Here is a 20,836-nt window from a genome sequence, read left to right on the forward strand (position 1 = left end):
TTGTCTTTTAAACTACATTAAAAAAACAACGAGGGATCACATCTGAGGGAGGAACAGAATTTAACTCATGTTTTTATCTGAATTAAATGTTTTGAAAAACTGGGCACTGGGTTCGAGTCTTAACCAATCCACCACTGAATTCCCTACACTGGTGTCAGAAGTGAGATAGTGGAGGAGGGATATATAGTGTATTGATCTTTGGTGCTTGCCTCTGAATCAGAGACCCATGTTCAAGTCCAGTGTACAACCCCTCTGAATTTGCTACAGTACTAGCTGACTGATCATGGGTTGATTGTTTGATTGGTGTCATTGGTGGCAGGTAGTCTAGTGGTTAAGAGAGTTGGGCCAGTAACCAAAAGGTTGCTTGTTCGAATCCCTGATCCGACTAGGTGAAAACATCTGCCGATGTGACATTGAGCAAGGCACTTAACCCTAATTGCTCTGGATAAAAGCGTCTGCTAAATGACAAATAAAATAAAAATAATATGGGCACCACTGTGGTGGAATTAATAGCAACATTCATATCTGGATGACAGGGAAAATATTAGCAGTTACATGGTTAAATATTTTTTGTACCAATGCCTAGGTTTATGAAAATGTACAAGGTAAAATTTATTAATCTCAGTGTAAATGGCTGGTCTTTTGTGACATTGTCAAATGACTGTCACTGTATAGTATAAGTGTAACAATTGATATGGAATTGCTTTTATTACTGCTTTTGTCTGTAGTATTCCACCAGTCTAGAATTTCACGTTTGCACAGTTTTGCCTTAAATGCCATAGCAACTGCACAGAAAAGGATCAGCTACAATTTATTGGAACTTCATAGTAAAAATGGTTGTAAAAATGTTGGCCCGTTGATTGGACGGTGGTGTGGTCGTGATCCCGGTGTCCAGTAGGGTAAAAGCTCCACGAGAATTACGTCAACAGAACCTACATCTGAACCAATTAAATGTTACAAGGTTAAGATGTAAGCGTGATTGACAGCGGAAATCGACCAATGAGGGAAAGAGAATTCGTTGAACCTGGAGTGATTGGCAGACCCAAGGCCAATGCGGGAGCGCTTGGGGCGGGTTTTGGTGATGACCATGAAGGGGGTGTGCAAGCCGAGAGGGAGATACGCAGGAGAGGGAGAAGCTGGCTGGCGGTGCTGAAGATGGCGGATGGTGACAGTGGGAGCGAGCGCGGCGGTGGCAGCAGCGGAGGAGGAGGAGGAGGTGGAAGCGGGTTCCAGCACTCCCAGAGAGAGCAGGAGACCCAGGAGCTGGCGTCCAAGCGACTGGATATTCAGAACAAGCGCTTCTACCTGGACGTCAAGCAAAACAACAAGGGCAGGTTCATCAAAATCGCCGAGGTCGGGGCTGGGGGCTCCAAAAGTCGCCTGACCCTGTCCATGTCAGTTGCGGCGGAGTTTCGCGACTACCTGGGGGATTTCATAGAGCACTACGCCCAACTGGGGCCTAGCAGCCCGGAGCAGATCGCCCAGTCCTCGGTCGGAGAGGATGGCGGGCCCAGGCGAGCCCTGAAGAGCGAGTTCTTGGTCCGTGAGAACCGTAAATACTACCTCGATCTGAAGGAGAACCAGCGGGGGAGGTTCCTGCGGATCCGACAGACCGTAAACCGAGGGCCCGGGTTCGGAGTAGGGGGGCCGGGAGGAGGCATGCAGGCCGGGCAGACCATAGCCCTTCCGGCCCAAGGCTTAATAGAGTTTAGAGACGCCCTTGCCAAGCATATAGATGATTACGGTGGAGACGACGAGGAGTTGGCGGGTGGAACGGCAGCTGGGGCCTATGGGGAGCTTCCCGAGGGCACATCCATCATGGTGGACTCTAAACGGTTCTTTTTCGACGTCGGGTCCAACAAATACGGCGTGTTCCTGCGAGTGAGCGAGGTCAAACCGAGCTACAGGAACTCTATCACCATCCCGTTCAAAGCGTGGGGGAAGTTCGGAGGAGCTTTCAGCCGCTATGCGGAGGAGATGAAAGAGATCCAGGAGCGACAGCGGGATAAAGTTTATGAGAGAAGAGAGGAGTCGGAGGGAGAGGAGGTGGATGACGACTGAGTAGTTGAAACTGCTTATATAGTTCAGTTCACACAGTAAGATCAGCAATAGGATATGTGGCAGAAAAATGCAGAAATTACAGATTTAAGTGCATGACGAATCGAACTTTAATACTAGAAAATATCGTGGCGTTAAAAAGTAAATTTGACAGGGGAACTATTGATGTATTTAAAACCTGGAGTTTGTTTATGAGGGTTAGATGGGGTGTGAAGTAAAACAAAAAGTTACAGTTATGGGACTAGAATAGTAGTGTGTAAATGAGACTTTTCTCATGGATTTAAAAAAGATTGCAATTGTGTTTTGTAGAAAAAGAAATATACCTAAAACCAGCAACTTGGTTTTCATAACAATTTAAGAAGCCAATGAAGTCTTTATAATAAATGTTTCCTTTCAAATATAGATATATATTTAAAAGAGTAAGGAGTGTACCTTGACCCCATTAATTTAGCTATTTCCATTTCTCCCTGTAAGGAGATAACCAGCATCCATTGTATTCCCATTCGAGGTCTCCTATGTGGGCAGTATGTGTGGGATCCTTACAAGTTAGTGAAAGTAGTAGGAAGGAATGTCTAGAATGCTGCCTGCTATCATTTCGTGGAGGTTTATATTTAGTGTGTTAACTGATAGAGATAGCTGTATAACACCCCTTAACAGACAATTATGATGAGAAACGTTATTGAGAGAACTATATCTGCAGGCCTATCTAAAGGCCTCAGACTAAATTGGAGCCGTGTGCTAACATAGTTAGCTCGCCGTATCACGTCACTCTCCAAACAAATAGACCTAAACATGGAGGAGTGGTTTTTGTTTTTTTACATATAAATGCCAGGCAATATTTACAAAGTCTGTTTCCTCTGACTTAATGGGTTTGAAAGTAATCTGTAAGTCTCTGTAAGAGTGGAGCAGTGTGTCTCCTCAGTCCTCACGCAATGTGGCCTGGTGTCAATAGATTGGCAGGCCTGTTAACCAATCGGCAACCAGGAAGGACAGTATCTTCCTGCTGTATGAGTGCCGTGGGAGCCTGCCCTCTCAGCGTTGACACACGGATGGGACCCCCACTTATCCACACACACACACACACCAACACACTGCGGGAGCCTTGTGAGCAGGCCATTGCAAGTGATCACTGGGTGAAACCCGGAGCAGCTACTACTACTGTCACCCAGCCAGCCAGGCTGTGTGGGGCATCAATGATAACATACCACCAGCTCCTCTGCTCAGGCCCTGCCAGGAGAGACCACACACACTCTGTCTCAGAGCCCAGGCCTCAGCACCGCCACACCACTAACATCACACTACGCCACTGGACAGTAAAGTATGGATGGATGGTTTCCTTTTTATTTCGAAAGAGAACTATATTGAAAGAAGATTATACGTATAAAAGAGAAGATACTGAACAAACCAGCATACAATATTTTTTAAATACCTTAAAAAGAAAAGGAAAAATGTATATGAATTATATAGCCTAAGTATTTCATGAAACATAGCTGGGATGTGACTAAATAGTCCATGATGTTTTCTTTTAGTTTTTTCTTTATTTTCACTTTCATTTCATTTGTTGGGTTTCTCCCAGAGAGTGAAAGAAATAACACTTCTGTGATTAAAAAGAATATAAATGCAAAAGATACTGTGATTGTTACTTCAGAAAATCCCTTTCTCCCCCTCTCCCCTCCTCACTCTAACAACCAGCAGCTGCTGAAAGGTACTTCATAGTTCTCCATTTTAACTTTCTCTTCTTAGGTTGTATGAGTTTTAAAGGTCCTACTACAACCAGTGAAAATAATTATAGTCCCAGCTATTCTCTGTTGCTTGTAGTTGTTCCCAAATAAACATGTAGAACCAGTCACATGCAGTTGATCTGAGTTGGGGGAAAACTACCCAACGCATCGTCAATGTCTAGGAGCCTTCATATTACACATTCTCAACTCCAAGCTTGAAGTTGCTTTCTGTTTAACTTATGCCATATTCTCCTTTAACTTTGTTGCCAGTGCCATCAAGGCAATTCAGTGTTTTTGTAATTGAAAACGACTACTAAATAGTGTGCTATAACTACATGAGAAGGCAAACTCAAAGCACTGACGGACATTCAGGGCTCAGTTAGGTATTTAAAATGCGTAGTAAACCAATTGCGTTCTGATACTAAATGTGTGGTGTTGGATTATTTGCCACTTTGTTGTTGCACTTTAAGATAGTAAACACAATGTCATATTATTTCTTAGACTCAGCCAGTTTAGGGAGGGGGGGGGTCTCCGGGGGGAGGCTCCATTCTTCTCCCCAGCACAATCTCAGTGACACGGCAGCTGTCGTAAACGTGTGCTCTGCTGTTGCAACATATCAAGACCCTCCTCTCTTCATCAGTCAATAAAGTAGCTCTTTACTTAGGAAAACAGCGTATCTGGCCTAAACATTTACCTCAACACAACACAAGGTAAATGTTCTTAAGCATACAGAAGAAATAGGAGCTAGAAGGCATATCTTTCTGCTTTTGATCTACACATTTGTCACAACTGTTCAAATAAATGAGTGTGTTTGAGATACTCAGACTCGGCTTATAATATGTCTGCACAGATGATTGGTTCATTATCAACAGCAAAATATCTGTTGATTTGTATAATCTGTTTATCTGGAACAAGTGTCTCCATCAGACCAAATTAAACTAGGAGTAACATGTTTGAGGTACCAAAGAAGTTGTCCTTAACCATATGTCTCGCAGATTACCCCCATTCCCAACCTTAACCATTTTGGGGGTTGAAAAAATATCTGACCCTATATCTGAGGTTAGGGGTAACATCTACCTACATATGTGACTTGGTGAAAGCACGTGCCGTGTCGGCTGAGAGGGGAGGGTGAGCTCTGTCATGTGAAGCAGCAGGAAGACTACTGTAGGCGTAACCTGACTCCTCCTCCCCTGCAGTGGTCTCTTCCTCTGTTCTCTGGGCCTATCAGGTCTTCCGCCCTCTTTCTACCTCCTCTTTACTCTCTCTCTTTCTCTCTCCCGCTCCCTTTCTTTCTTTCTTTCTTTCTTTCTTTCTTTCTTTCTTTCTTTCTTTCTTTCTTTCTGTAAATATGGAGTGAGGACAGCCGTGTGTGTGTGTGTGTGTGTGTGTGTGTGTGTGTGTGTGTGTGTGTGTGTGTGTGTGTGTGTGTGTGTGTGTGTGTGTGTGTGTGTGTGTGTGTGTGTGTGTGTGTGCTGACAGGGCAGAGGGTGCTATTTTAATGTTGGAGGCCTGGACAGAGTAACATTCCTCCTGTCGTGTCTAGGAGTCAGCTGTGCCATTAGATCCTGAGTGCCACACACACACGCATGCTCATATACATACATGTCCTCACATTCTCACACTCAGGGTTTGATAGTGTTAAAGCTTGTTCACACGCAGTGCACAAACCCAATTACAGACAGATGACAGACTGCACATCCAGAGAGACGGAGCCTGGCCGGACTGGACTAGCACAGATGCTCAGTGTCTCAGATATTACACACACACACACACACAAACACACACACACACACACACACACACACACACACACACACTCACACTCACCCGGATCATCCTAGCAGACACGTTATTTATACTACCAATCTTTCTGTCTGGTCTAAGCAGCTGTGATGTGATGGTTAGAGGAGAGAGGTTCAACATAGTCAACCATTCTGCCTGCCTGCTCTACCGGCTGTTAGTGCTGTGGTGGGCTGTGATGTGTGTGCTGGTTGTGTAGCAGTTGGTGAGTCACTGACGGAATTGGTGGTGTGTGTGTGTGTGTCGTTTTAGCAGTCATTGTGTGTCTCCAGGAGGAGGCAGGGTTTGGCCAGTGAATCAACTGAAAGCGTGACACAGCTCTCTCTCTCTCTCTCTCTCTCTCTCTCTCTCTCTCTCTCACACACTCCCCTCCTCTCCCACTCTCTCCTTCCTCTCTCCCCTTCTCTCCCTCTCTCTCCTTCCTCTTTCCCCTCCTCTCCATCGCTCTCCTCCCTCTTCTCCCCTCCTCTCCCTCTCTCTCCTCCCTCTTTTCCCCTCCTCTTCCTCTCTCGCCTCCCTCTTCTCCCCTCCTCTTCCTCTCTCCCCTCCTCTTCCTCTCTCTCCTCCCTCTTCTCCCCTCCTCTTCCTCTCTTTCCTCCTTCTCCCCTCCTCTTCCTCTCTCTCCTCCTTCTTCTCATGTCTTCTGGCAAACTGTTTTTGTGAGGCAGAGCAGAGAAGTTAACTGGCATGTGAGGGAGAGAGAGAGAGAGAGAGAGAGAGTGGCCTGTGGAGGGGAGGAACACACAGCATGACTACATCACCCTATCCTGTGATGCTTTGAGAGTGTGTGTGCACCACCTGACACACGTTAAGATCTTAGGTTTAGACAATGAGTGTGTGTTGAGGGTTAGTAAAAGGGTTGTGGATGATTCTGGAAAATCCATTTCCCCCCTCGAGGTTGATAACGTGTCCTACTACCAGCTTCCTGCAGTGCAGTATGGGTTTACTCTGTTATTCCTTCAGGCTGTGCAAGCTTTGATATGGAGCCAGATACATTTCCCCATTGACACTGTTATACGGTCAGTTTTACGTCTGAACTGCACATAGATCAGTAATATCTCTGTTACTCCTTAGGCTAGAGTTTTACCCAGAGCTCCTGACACAACCATACGACGCAGCATCGATGATGTCACCCGCCACAAACACACAGAGGCATAGTTGCAGACAAAAAGCTGGCAAATGCCCTTTTTAGCAAGCGACACAGGGTGGGGGATGAGGAGGGGGCATGAGAGGGAGGTTAGCTCTAAACCCCATGTCAGTGTGTGGACAGATCGACAGGAAGCAGCTTTCACACACAGAGGGAAAGGCAAATGAGAACATTTCCTGCTGGACTCTCCACCCATCAGATTCCTCCTGATGACAAATTTGACTTCCTATTTCTCTTAGATGGGAGAACGATGGGTTTACTCTTATAAACAAATCTATGGTCATTTTTGCATTATAAGTCATCCCCTGGGCACAGATCTAGAATCTGCTTACCCTCCCCAAATCCTGACCTTAATAATTATGGGGGGAAACGCAATACTGACCTTAAATCAGTGTCTAGGGGCAACGTCATCCTACAGTCCTACTGTCCTACTAGTATTTCTGTCCTGACTGATCCTTTCCTTACAGACAGCCTCACGCTGACCTCAAATCCTCCCCCCAACGTCACACAGACAAACCTTCTCTTCTTCAAGCACAGGAGATGTGTAAGAGAAAGAGAGAGAGAGGGAGGGAAGTGGAAGTAGTGAGACTATGAGCCATGTCATATCACACTGGGCTCTGTGCCAGATCAAGCTGAGATTATTCCACATGCTCCCAGCAGCTCTCTGCCATCACGCTAAGTGTGTGTGTGTGGATTCAACACTTGAGCAATTGAGGAAGCCTGTAAAACACCTTGGCTTGGACCCATGTGTGACTGTATGACATCATAGTGTTGGCCAGTGTGTATAAAAGCCCTTTATAAAGATAGAGTTAAAACTATTATCCCTGTATGATTAGATCAGAATGGTAGCTAGCGATAATAAGCCTACACCAACAGTAGTCAGTGTCTCATCAGTGGAGCTAAGCGTCAGCTGGGTCACTTTCTACAACCGTATTTGATCATAATGTGAGAGTCCAGTGTGTATGTGTGTGTCTGTGTGTGTCTGTGTGTGTGTGAATGCGTACATGCATGTAAGCGGGTGTGTGTTGCATGATTCAGAGGGCAAGGTCCAAAAGGCTTCTTAACAGCTTCTACCCCCAAGCTATAAGACTGCTGAACAATGAATCACCCGGACTATTTACATTAACCCCCCCCCCACCCCCAGCTGCTACTCGCTGTTTATTATCCACGCATAGTCACTTCACCCCTACCTACATGTACAAATTACCTCAACTAACCTGTACCCCCGCACATTTACTCGGTACCGGTACCCCCTGTAATATAGCATCGTTATTGTTATGTAATTTTATTTATTTGTATTTCACCTTTGTTTAACCAGGGAGGCTAGTTGAGAACAAGTTCTCATTTACAACTGCGACCTGGCCAAGATAAAGCAAAGCATTGCGACACAAACAACAACACAGAGTTACACATGGAATAAACAAACATACAGTCAATAATACAATAGAGGAAGTCTATATACAGTGTGTGCAAATGAGGTAGATTAAGGGGGTGAGGCAATAAATAGGCCATAGTGGCGAAATTATTACAGTATGGCAAATTAAATACTGGGGCAATAGATGTGCAGAAGATGAGTGTGCAAGGAGCGATACTGGGGTGCAAAGGAGCAAAATAAATAAAATAAATAACAATATGGTGATGAGGTAGTTGGATGGGCTGTTTACAGATGGGCTGTGTACAGGTGCAGTGATCTGTGAGCTGCTCTGCCAGCTGGTACTTATAGTTAGTGAGGGAGATATGAGTCTCCAGCTTCAGTGATTTTTGCAGTTCGTTCCAGTCATTGGCAACAGAGAACTGGAAGGAAAGGCGGTCGAAGGAGGAATTGGCTTTTGGGGGTGACAAGTGAAATATACCTGCTGGAGCACGTGCTACAGGTGGGTGCTGCTATGGTGACCAGTGAGCTGAGATAAGGCGGGGCTTTACCAAGAAATTACTTATAGATGACCTGGAGCCAGTGGGTTTGGCGACGGATATGAAGCGAGGGCCAGCCAACGAGAGCATACAGGTCGCAGTGGTGGGTAGTATATGGGGCTTTGGTGACAAAACGGATGGCACTGTGATAGACTGCATCCAATTTGCTGAGTAGAGTGTTGGAGGCTATTTTGTAAATGACATCGCCGAAGTCGAGGATCGGTAGGATAGTTAGTTTTACTAGGGTATGTTTGGCAGCATAAGTGAAGGATGCTTTGTTGCAAAATAGGAAGCCGATTCTAGATTTCATTTTGGATTGGAGATGCTTAATGTGAGTCTGGAAGGAGAGTTTACAGTCTAGCCAGACACCTAGGTATTTGTAGTTGTCCACATATTCTAAGTCAGAACTGTCCAGAGTAGTGATGCTAGGTGGGTGGGCGGGTGCGGGCAGAAATCGGTTGAAGAGCATGCATTTAGTTTTGCTTGCATTTAAGAGAAGTTGGAGGCCACGGAAGGAGAGTTGTATGGCATTGAAGCTCGTCTGGAGGTTAGTTAACACAGTGTCCAAAGAAGGGCCAGAAGTATAGAGAATGGTGTCGTCTGCGTAGAGGTGGATCAGAGAATCACCAGCAGCAAGAGCGACATCATTGATGTATACAGAGAAAAGAGTCGGCCCGAGAATTGAACCCTGTGGCACCCCCATAGAGACTGCCAGAGGTCCGGACAACAGGCCCTCCAATTTGACACACTGAACTCTGTCTGAGAAGTAGTTAGTGAACCAGGCGAGGCAGTCATTTGAGAAACCAAGGCTGTTGAGTCTGCCTATAAGAATGTTGTGATTGACAGAGTCGAAAGCCTTGGCCAGGTCGATGAATACAGCTGCACAGTATTGTCTCTTATCGATGGCGGTTATGATATCGTTTAGGACCTTGATTGTGGCTGAGGTGCACCCATGACCAGCTCTGAAACCAGATTGCATAGTGGAGAAGGTACGGTGGGATTCGAAATGGTCGGTGATCTGTTTGTTAACTTGGCTTTCGAAGACCTTAGAAAGGCAGGGTAGGATAGATATAGGTCTGTAGCAGTTTGGGTCTAGAGTGTCTCCCCCTTTGAAGAGGGGGATGACCGCGGCAGCTTTCCAATCTTTGGGGATCTCAGACGATACGAAAGAGAGGTTGAACATTCTAGTAATAGGGGTTAGAACAATTTCGGCTGATAATTTTAGGAAGAGAGGGTCCAGATTGTCTAGACCTGCTGATTTGTAGGGGTCCAGATTTTGCAGCTCTTTCAGAACATCAGCTATCTGGATTTGGGTGAAGGAGAAATGGGGGAGTTTTGGGCAAGTTGCAGTGAGGGGTGCAGTGCTGTTGACCGGGGTAGGGGTAGCCAGGTGGAAAGCATGGCCAGCCGTAGAAAAAGCTTATTGAAATTCTCAATTATTGCGGATTTATCGGTGGTGACAGTGTTTCCTAGCCTCAGTGCAGTGGACAGCTGGGAGGAGGTGCTCTTATTCTCCATGGACTTTACAGTGTCCCAGAACTTTTAGGAGTTTGTGCTACAGGATGCAAATTTCTGTTTGAAAAAGCTAGCCTTTGCTTTCCTAACTGCCTGTGTATATTGGTTCCTAACTTCCCTGAAAGTTGTAAATCGCTGGGGCTATTCGATACTAATGCAGTACGCCACAGGATGTTTTTGTACTGGTCAAGGGCAGTCAGATCTGGAGTGAACCACGGACTGTATCTGTTCCTGGTTCTACATTTTTTGAATGGGGCATGCTTATTTTTGTGTTACTTTTTATTTTATTTTATTTTTTACTTTAGTTTATTTTGTAAATATTTTCTTCACTCTATTTCTTGAACTGCATTGTTGGTTAAGGGCTTGTAAGTAAGTATTTCACGGTAAGGTCTACACCCATTGTATTCGGCGCATGTGACAAATACAATTTGATTTGATTTGATTTGAAACATAGTATGGTATCGATGCCGAGGACTATGGTGAGAGCAGGTGGGGTCATGTGTTTTCAGTATTACAGAAGTGCTAAAAACAGCCCTGTGTGTTTGTGTGTGTCAGCAACAGAATATAGCAGTCTATTTGCAACAAAATAAAGACACACAAGCAGAGAGAGAGAGAGAGATACACACCATATACTGGCGCTACTGTATCGTTTAAACTGTAGTGTGTTTATAATTCTACTGCTGCTATGGGCTTCCCTAGTGACCCAGAGAGGAAGCCCACTGAGCATGCTCAAAAACAGAGGGGATGGAGCAGGGGGAGAAGTTGCATGACAAAGGAGAGAGAGAGAGGGTGCGAGTGAGCGATTAAGTGAGAGAGGGAGAGGAAGGGGGTGAGGGAGTACCATGATGGCTGGAATGAGAAAGAGGGAGGGATGGAGAGTAGCATGACGGAGGGATCCATGACTGCACGAGGAAGGGCTGATCCTGCTGTGATGCCGGGTCTGCTGGGCTATATTTAGCTCGTGTTGCCATGTGCCCAGAATGTCCATGGCAGATGCACATACACACAGATTCAAACGTACACACGCAAACACACCCGGGTGTGTGTGTGTGTATGTATGCGTGCCACAGAGAGACAGGAATGAACATCAACAGATGAGAACCATCTCTCTCTCTGTTCAGTGTCTAATGGTAACACAGTATCTCTCTGTGTTCAGTGTCTAATGGTAACACAGTATCTCTCTCTGTTCAGTGTCTAATGGTAACACAGTATCTCTCTCTGTTCAGTTTCTAATGGTAACACAGTATCTTTCTCTGTTCAGTGTCTAATGGTAACACAGTATCTCTCTCTGTTCAGTTTCTAAAGGTAACACAGTATCTCTCTCTCTGTTCAGTTTCTAATGGTAACACAGTATCTCTCTCTCTGTTCAGTTTCTAATGGTAACACAGTATCTCTCTCTCTGTTCAGTGTCTAATGGTAACACAGCATCTCTGTTCAGTTTCTAATGGTAACACAGTATCTCTCTCTGTTCAGTTTCTAATGGTAACACAGTATCTCTCTCTCTGTTCAGTGTCTAATGGTAACACAGTATCTCTCTCTCTGTTCAGTGTCTAATGGTAACACAGTATCTCTCTCTGTTCAGTGTCTAATGGTAACACAGTATCTCTCTCTGTTCAGTTTCTAATGGTAACACAGTATCTCTCTCTGTTCAGTTTCTAATGGTAACACAGTATCTCTCTCTGTTCAGTTTCTAATGGTAACACAGTATCTCTCTCTGTTCAGTGTCTAATGGTAACACAGTATCTCTCTGTTCAGTGTCTAATGGTAACACAGTATCTCTCTCTGTTCAGTGTCTAATGGTAACACAGTATCTCTCTCTGTTCAGTGTCTAATGGTAACACAGTATCTCTCTCTCTGTTCAGTGTCTAATGGTAACACAGTATCTCTCTCTGTTCAGTTTCTAATGGTAACACAGTATCTCTCTCTGTTCAGTGTCTAATGGTAACACAGTATCTCTCTGTTCAGTGTCTAATGGTAACACAGTATCTCTCTCTGTTCAGTGTCTAATGGTAACACAGTATCTCTCTGTTCAGTTTCTAATGGTAACACAGTATCTCTCTGTGTTCAGTGTCTAATGGTAACACAGTATCTCTCTCTGTTCAGTTTCTAATGGTAACACAGTATCTCTCTCTGATCAGTGTCTAATGGTAACACAGTATCTCTTTGTGTTCAGTGTCTAATGGTAACACAGTATCTCGCTGTTCAGTTTCTAATGGTAACACAGTATCTCTCTGATCAGTTTCTAATGGTAACACAGCATCTCTCTGATCAGTTTCTAATGGTAACACAGCATGTCCCTAATCAGAGTCTAATGGTAACACAGCATCTCTCTGTGTTCAGTTTCTAATGGTAACACAGTATCTCTCTCTGTTCAGTGTCTAATGGTAACACAGTATCTCTCTGTGTTCAGTTTCTAATGGTAACACAGTATCTCTCTGTTCAGTTTCTAATGGTAACACAGTATCTCTCTCTGTTCAGTGTCTAATGGTAACACAGTATCTCTCTCTGTTCAGTGTCTAATGGTAACACAGTATCTCTTTGTTCAGTGTCTAATGGTAACACAGTATCTCTCTCTGTTCAGTGTCTAATGGTAACACAGATTCTCTCTGTTCAGTGTCTAATGGTAACACAGTATCTCTCTGTGTTCAGTTTCTAATGGTAACACAGTATCTCTCTGTTCAGTTTCTAATGGTAACACAGTATCTCTCTCTGTTCAGTGTCTAATGGTAACACAGTATCTCTCTCTGTTCAGTGTCTAATGGTAACACAGTATCTCTCTGTTCAGTGTCTAATGGTAACACAGTATCTCTCTGTTCAGTGTCTAATGGTAACACAGTATCTCTCTCTGTTCAGTGTCTAATGGTAACACAGTATCTCTCTCTGTTCAGTTTCTAATGGTAACACAGTATCACTCTGTTCAGTGTCTAATGGTAACACAGTATCTCTTTCTGTTCAGTGTCTAATGGTAACACAGTATCTCTTTCTGTTCAGTGTCTAATGGTAACACAGTATCTCTTTGTTCAGTGTGTAATGGTAACACAGTATCTCTCTCTCTGTTCAGTGTCTAATGGTAACACAGTATCTCTCTGTGTTCAGTTTCTAATGGTAACACAGTATCTCTCTCTGTTCAGTGTCTAATGGTAACACAGTATCTCTCTGTGTTCAGTTTCTAATGGTAACACAGTATCTCTCTGTTCAGTTTCTAATGGTAACACAGTATCTCTCTCTGTTCAGTGTCTAATGGTAACACAGTATCTCTCTCTGTTCAGTGTCTAATGGTAACACAGTATCTCTCTCTGTTCAGTGTCTAATGGTAACACAGTATCTCTCTCTGTTCAGTTTCTAATGGTAACACAGTATCTCTCTCTCTGTTCAGTTTCTAATGGTAACACAGTATCTCTCTCTCTGTTCAGTGTCTAATGGTAACACAGTATCTCTCTCTGTTCAGTTTCTAATGGTAACACAGTATCTCTCTCTGTTCAGTGTCTAATGGTAACACAGTATCTCTCTCTGTTCAGTTTCTAATGGTAACACAGTAACTCTCTCTGTTCAGTTTCTAATGGTAACACAGTATCTCTCTCTGTTCAGTGTCTAATGGTAACACAGTATCTCTCTGTTCAGTGTCTAATGGTAACACAGTATCTCTTTCTGTTCAGTGTCTAATGGTAACACAGTATCTCTCTGTTCAGTGTCTAATGGTAACACAGTATCTCTCTCTGTTCAGTTTCTAATGGTAACACAGTAACTCTCTCTGTTCAGTTTCTAATGGTAACACAGTATCTCTCTCTGTTCAGTGTCTAATGGTAACACAGTATCTCTCTGTGTTCAGTTTCTAATGGTAACACAGTATCTCTCTGTTCAGTTTCTAATGGTAACACAGTATCTCTCTCTGTTCAGTGTCTAATGGTAACACAGTATCTCTCTCTGTTCAGTGTCTAATGGTAACACAGTATCTCTCTCTGTTCAGTGTCTAATGGTAACACAGTATCTCTCTCTGTTCAGTTTCTAATGGTAACACAGTATCTCTCTCTCTGTTCAGTTTCTAATGGTAACACAGTATCTCTCTCTCTGTTCAGTGTCTAATGGTAACACAGTATCTCTCTCTGTTCAGTTTCTAATGGTAACACAGTATCTCTCTCTCTGTTCAGTTTCTAATGGTAACACAGTATCTCTCTCTCTGTTCAGTGTCTAATGGTAACACAGTATCTCTCTCTGTTCAGTGTCTAATGGTAACACAGTATCTCTCTCTGTTCAGTTTCTAATGGTAACACAGTAACTCTCTCTGTTCAGTTTCTAATGGTAACACAGTATCTCTCTCTGTTCAGTGTCTAATGGTAACACAGTATCTCTCTGTTCAGTGTCTAATGGTAACACAGTATCTCTTTCTGTTCAGTGTCTAATGGTAACACAGTATCTCTCTGTTCAGTGTCTAATGGTAACACAGTATCTCTCTCTGTTCAGTTTCTAATGGTAACACAGTAACTCTCTCTGTTCAGTTTCTAATGGTAACACAGTATCTCTCTCTGTTCAGTGTCTAATGGTAACACAGTATCTCTCTGTTCAGTGTCTAATGGTAACACAGTATCTCTTTCTGTTCAGTGTCTAATGGTAACACAGTATCTCTCTGTTCAGTGTCTAATGGTAACACAGTATCTCTCTCTGTTCAGTGTCTAATGGTAACACAGTATCTCTCTCTCTGTTCAGTTTCTAATGGTAATACAGTATCTCTCTCTCTGTTCAGTTTCTAATGGTAACACAGTATCTCTCTCTGTTCAGTTTCTAATGGTAACACAGTATCTCTCTGTGTTCAGTGTCTAATGGTAACACAGTATCTCTCTCTGTTCAGTTTCTAATGGTAACACAGTATCTCTCTCTGATCAGTGTCTAATGGTAACACGGTATCTCTCTCTGTTCAGTGTCTAATGGTAACACAGTATCTCTCTGTTCAGTAGTTTCTAATGGTAACACAGTATCTCTCTGATCAGTTTCTAATAGTAACACAGCATGTCCCTAATCAGAGTCTAATGGTAACACAGCATGTCTCTAATCAGAGACGAATGGTAACACAGCATGTCTCTAATCAGAGTCTAATGGTAACACAGCATCTCTCTGATCAGTGTGAAATGGTAACACAGCATCTCTCTGATCAGAGTCTAATGGTAACACAGCATCTCTCTAATCAGTATCTAATGGTAACACAGCCTGTCTCTGATCAGAGTCTAATGGTAACACAGCATGTCTCTAATTAGTATCTAATGGTAACACAGCATGTCTCTAATTACTATCTAATGGTAACACAGAATGTCTCTAATTACTATCTAATGGTAACACAGCATGTCTCTAATTAGTATCTAATGGTAACACAGAATGTCTCTGATCAGAGTCTAATGGTATTACAGCATCTCTCTGATCAGAGTCTAATGGTAACACAGCATGTCTCTGATCAGAATCTAATGGTAACACAGCATCTTTCTGATCAGAATCTAATGGTAACACAGCATCTTTCTGATCAGAATCTAATGGTAACACAGCATCTTTCTGATCAGAATCTAATGGTAACACAGCATCTCTTTGATCAGAATCTAATGGTAACACAGCATCTCTTTGATCAGAATCTAATGGTAACACAGCATGTCTCTCTCCCTCTGATCATCACTAGCCTTGAAAGGAGGGATGAGGAGTGCATTGGTGACTGTACATTTTCAAGGTCAAATAATGCACAAGCTAGTACAGTGCAAATACACACTCAACACACAAACAATGAATATATAGAACCTATATAAACCTATTGAAACATTACCATGTAGATCACTAGAACGAGGGGGCAGGGCGACCCCTATAGGTCTTCAGTGAGTTTTCAAGGGTCCCCAAAAGCAGGGAGAAAACTAACAAGAACAAAATACCTGAAGCAAGACCAAACATTTCAATGTATTTTCGAAGAGCAGTACAGTATTTGACTTGCTTACAGATCACAATATAATATAATTCCATTAATAGCGAACTCATATAGGCTAGCAGCATTTATTGGGGTGGGGGTCTGCACTTTAGAATCCTCTCTCCACCCCTGATATGAATCTGTCCTATTTGTACCCTCCTAGAGCCAAAACCTGCATCTCTCTACTACTCCACATACATTATGTACAGCTACAGCATAGGAGCCAACATCGCCACACATGGCGGGAACCAACCACATGGCGTACAGAGATATCACTATGCAAACCAGCGTACCGACGACCAATGAGGAGGCCTCTTCCTCCTCTGGTTGGCTTGGTCCATTTCATCCCGCCATGCGAGATTCTAGGCTTATGGGTTTGTGTTTGATGGACACAGATCTCCAGAGCCCTGATTCACGCTGTGTGTGTGTGTGTTTGATGGACACAGATCTCCAGAGCCCTGATTCACGCTGTGTGTGTGTGTGTGTTTGATGGACACAGATCTCCAGAGCCCTGATTCACGCTGTGTGTGTGTGTGTGTTTGATGGACACAGATCTCCAGAGCCCTGATTCACGCTGTGTGTGTGCGTGTGTAAGAGTCGCTGCAGAGCGCTACACCAAGCCTATTTCCGACTGAATATTGACAGAAGTCAACTCAGAAGTCACTACCGCATGTAGATGTGTGTTTGAGGTAGATCGTCCATCCTCCTTTTATTGTCTGTTCTGCTCTCACATCTCCACAAAAACATCCAAATGCATTGAATTTAATACAATTTATTAACTTTACTTCCAACATATGACAAAATACATCATATACTCATTGAAAATGTTTTTTTTTAGTAAAAGTGTCTTGAATCATTTAAATATTACAATAATTGCTTTAAAAAGACAAATAACATTGTGTATTACATATTAGTTGACGCTAGCTGTTATGTAATATATTAGCTTAGCTTTTTAAATCCATAATAATATTAGAAAAGGGATAACTGACTTTCTTATAGAAAATAAACCAAATAACATTGATGTCACAATTTCAGTGGATAATACTAGAAAAAAAAATTACATGTGCAATGTTAGACAAGGAAAAACAATGAACTTTCTTATAGGAAATAAAACAAAATAGCTTATAAATCTCCTCTTCACTGATATGAAGCAGATCATTCAGTCAGAGCACAAACAGATACATTAAAAAAACATTTTCACATAACTAGATATTACCCAATAGTACAGAAAGTTGAGCAAATAAAAACAAATGAGAAGTGTCCTGCTTGGAGGACTATTAATGATTCTACTCTACTGTAATATTGGCCTACTGTACTTAGCCGGTGGTACTGCAGCCATAAGATAAAGAATTCAATATGAAGTTACTTTTTTAAATTTTTAAATACTGAGCATTTACGGTATGTGACTAAAACCTTGCGAAGCTAGAGCTCTTGATCCTGTCTCTAGCCGAAAGCGTGATCAGTAGTAATTGGGCCGTCCCTGAAAGAGGGCTGGGGCTACTGAGCCACAACTCAACACTGCAGAGAGAATGAACACACAGCACCACCTGCTGGTCACACACACTCACTACAACCAAACCACTTTCAAAAGACAGTGGTGCACTCAGAAAAAAAGGCACTATCTAGAACCTAAAAGGGTTATTCAGCTATCCCCATAGGAGAACCCTTTGAAGAACCCTTTGTTGTTGACATAGAAGGTGGTGAGCTTTCTGAGGTCCTCTTTCTGACACATTGCTACGGGCTGGCGTTGCTCCAGTGAGGTGCTGATGAACCAGCCAGGGTACTTGGCCGACTCGAAGGTGGTCAGGGAGATGCCTTTGGTTGTCATGTAGAAGAGGAAGCGAACTGTGTCTCCCTGAGCGCTGATGGTCCTCAACTGGTCGTCAGAACTCCGCTGAGAAAGAGAGAATGGGAGGGCAGGAGAAATTAGTAGGATGATGAGAGGTGAATTGAGTATGTAGAGGTAAGTGTGTGTGTGTGTTTGTGTTTGTGAGTGAAAGAGACACACCTCCAACTGTAGGATGGGAGATGTGCGTTCTGTCTGCTTGAAGCAGGACAAGTTGAAGCCGCTACTGGCAATCCCCAAGGCAACCGGCTGGGCCTGGATAGTGTGGGAGTTCTTCATATTAATATTATACATGGAGAGGTTGAACCTCACTGAGAGGGAGAGAAAGAGAGAAATAGAGAAAGAGAGAAAGAAGTTAAAGGCCATTTTCACAATTTTTAACACTCAACTGTGATGTTACCAATTTTGGTAAAGGCTGCCAAAAACTACGCTTACGGAATGCTTGCAGTGTAGTTTGGCAGTTAGCCTACCTCTCTGGTGGTCGTTGCCGCCCCGCAGTGTAACGGCACGTAGCACCATGGTTTCAGGGTTGTGCACCAGGCTCTTCTGGTAACGGTCACACAGGGTGCACTGCTGGGGGCTGTCCAGCCGCTTGAAGGTCCCCTCAGCCTTTTTATCCACCGTTCCCTCTGGCTCCTGGACCCGCTCCATCACACACTCTACACAGAGGAGGAGGGGAAGGGGGGAGATGGGGAGGAAGAGGGGTGGGGGGGACGTGGGACAGGGACCATCAATTAACTCAATTGTTAACAGTGATCTGGGACTAAAGAAACAGAAAATCAGTCCAGAGTACAGTCTTTTCAAATAGTATAGATCGTCTATTGGTGACTATATCGCACGGCAGCCGATGTACCTTCCAACAGGTTGTCCATGATGATGCTGCTCGTCGGTGCACACCATGCCCAGGGGAGTGTGTGTGGAGTCGGACTTCTGAAAGGTGTGTTTCATCCTGTGCAGCACCATCACCAGGTGAGCCACCTGTCTCATGCCTACCTGACGCTGCTGGAGAACCTCCAGGTCAAAGGTCAGGCCCATGTGCAGCTCCATCTCTGGTCCACCCTACACACATACAAGTAATCAGAATGATTACAAGTAGCAAAACATTTATAAATTCTGTCAAGAAAAATAAATAAATATTTCTGGAGTTGCCCCAGGTTTCGCTCACTTTTAAAGGTTCAAAGATATTTTAAAGACTGTTCTTTTTAATATGCCACCACTATTAAGGCAATTTAATATCAGAGTGCCTTATTGGTCCTCTTTATGTATGAGCACACTGACTCAACCTCCATTTTTGATGTTCTACAACTAGTGTACCCTGAACCTTGTAGCGCTTGCCATTCTTTTTTATAATGTCTTACCTTCGCACCAGGCAGGCAGGATTCCGCATCAAACTCCATACTCTCCGAATAAGAGCTGCAGAGAAAAAACACTAAAGGTGTTAGCCTTAAATCTCATCTTCCTCTTCAAACTCAGATAAACAAGCTATTTTTATATCGAGGTTGGTCTAACAAAGGTTTGTGCAAACTGTAGCCTATACGTCAGCATGCAAATTGGAAATAGGTTTAAGGCTAACAAATACATGCAACCAAAAATACAGTATTCCTCAGGAATCAATTCACCTACCTCGGCAGAGCATCGGCCAATTTCAACTGCATGATTCTGAGACAAAATGAAAACAAAAATGAGATTAGCCTACCATTAAATACCTGAAATGAATTGTATGTCTATTTTCAATATTTTTTAAATGTATTTTGAAAAGTTTAGTTTTTCTAAATACCCTACCTTTAGAGTGATCGTTTAACTCTTAGTGGAGTTGAAGCGTGAAAATGATGCCAACTGTGCTTTGGTAAACTCTTTATATTCTACTTGTCTCTGGGGCATGGGAAATTCCCGCACCTGCTCTAAACGTGGTGGGAAAAGTATGAGCAATTCCACAGTTTAATCACTAGCTAGGTTTTTAGTTGGCGACAGATTTTCATGTAAATACACAAATCCGCATGTAGAAATATGCGTATTTTCCCACCTGTAACCACATTTCCGTCCACAGTGCGAGTAAAGTCATACCATATAAAAAACAACTCACGACAGCTGTGATGGAAACAGGAAGTTTAGGTACAATTGTATAAATGCCAACAGATTATTTGTTCGTTCGACATGGTGGGATCTTAGTTATGCGATAAATTGCGGTGGAAACGTCTTTATGCGCAAATATTGATATAATAACCATCATATCCAAGTAAACTTGGAAACACGGGATGATATGGTTTGTGGTCCTCCCACTACTACTACAATAAATTACACTACATGGGCAAAAGTATGTGGACAGCCCTTCAAATTAGTGTATTCGGCTATTTCAGCAACACTAGTTGCTGACAGGTGAATAAAATAGAGCACACAGCCATGCAATCTCCATAGACAAACATTGGCAGTAGAATGGCCTTACTGAAGAGCTCAGTGACTTTCAAAGTGGCAGCACTGTTTCCAACAAGTCAGTTCGTCAAATTTCTGCCCTGCTAGAGCTGCCACTGTCAGCTGTAAGTGGTGTTATTGTGAAATGGAAATGTCCAGGAGCAACAACAGCTCAGTAGGGAAGTGATAGGCCACACAAGCTCACAGAACAGGACCACTGAGTGCTAAAGCACGTAGTGCGTAAAAATTGTCTGTCCTCGGTTGCAACTCTCACTACCAAGTTCCAAACTGCCTCTGGAAGCAACTTCAGCACGTTAACTGTTTGTTTGGGAGCTTCATGAAATGGGTTTGCATGGCCGAGCAGCCGCACACAAGCCTAAAATCAAAGCTTGCCGACATTGGACCCTGGAGCAGTGGAAACGTGTTCTCTGGAGTGATGAATAATGCTTCACCATCTGGCAGTCCAATGGATGAATCTGCGTTTGGCAGATGCC

The 20,836-nt window shown here is 43.4% G+C and overlaps 2 protein-coding genes across 2 annotated transcripts; one reads left to right on the forward strand and one right to left on the reverse strand.

Moving 5' to 3' along the window:
• The first annotated feature begins 1,115 nt into the window (after window positions 1-1,115).
• On the forward strand, window positions 1,116-4,198 carry purbb (purine-rich element binding protein Bb). Its single transcript, XM_038970462.1, has one exon. It carries the CDS (start codon window positions 1,156-1,158, stop codon window positions 2,059-2,061), a length of 906 nt encoding a protein of 301 aa, XP_038826390.1. The 5' UTR covers window positions 1,116-1,155; the 3' UTR covers window positions 2,062-4,198.
• Window positions 4,199-17,403: 13,205 nt separating this feature from the next.
• Window positions 17,404-19,588, reverse strand: il1b (interleukin 1, beta). The gene is given in 8 exon segments (XM_038971046.1): window positions 17,404-17,416; window positions 17,752-17,981; window positions 18,096-18,244; window positions 18,404-18,592; window positions 18,787-18,812; window positions 18,814-18,992; window positions 19,292-19,346; window positions 19,557-19,588. Coding segments are annotated over 8 exon segments (873 nt in total).
• Between the last annotated feature and the right edge of the window lie 1,248 nt (window positions 19,589-20,836).

This window comes from Salvelinus namaycush, chromosome 31 (assembly GCF_016432855.1).
Source record: "Salvelinus namaycush isolate Seneca chromosome 31, SaNama_1.0, whole genome shotgun sequence".
Taxonomy (NCBI): domain Eukaryota; kingdom Metazoa; phylum Chordata; class Actinopteri; order Salmoniformes; family Salmonidae; genus Salvelinus; species Salvelinus namaycush.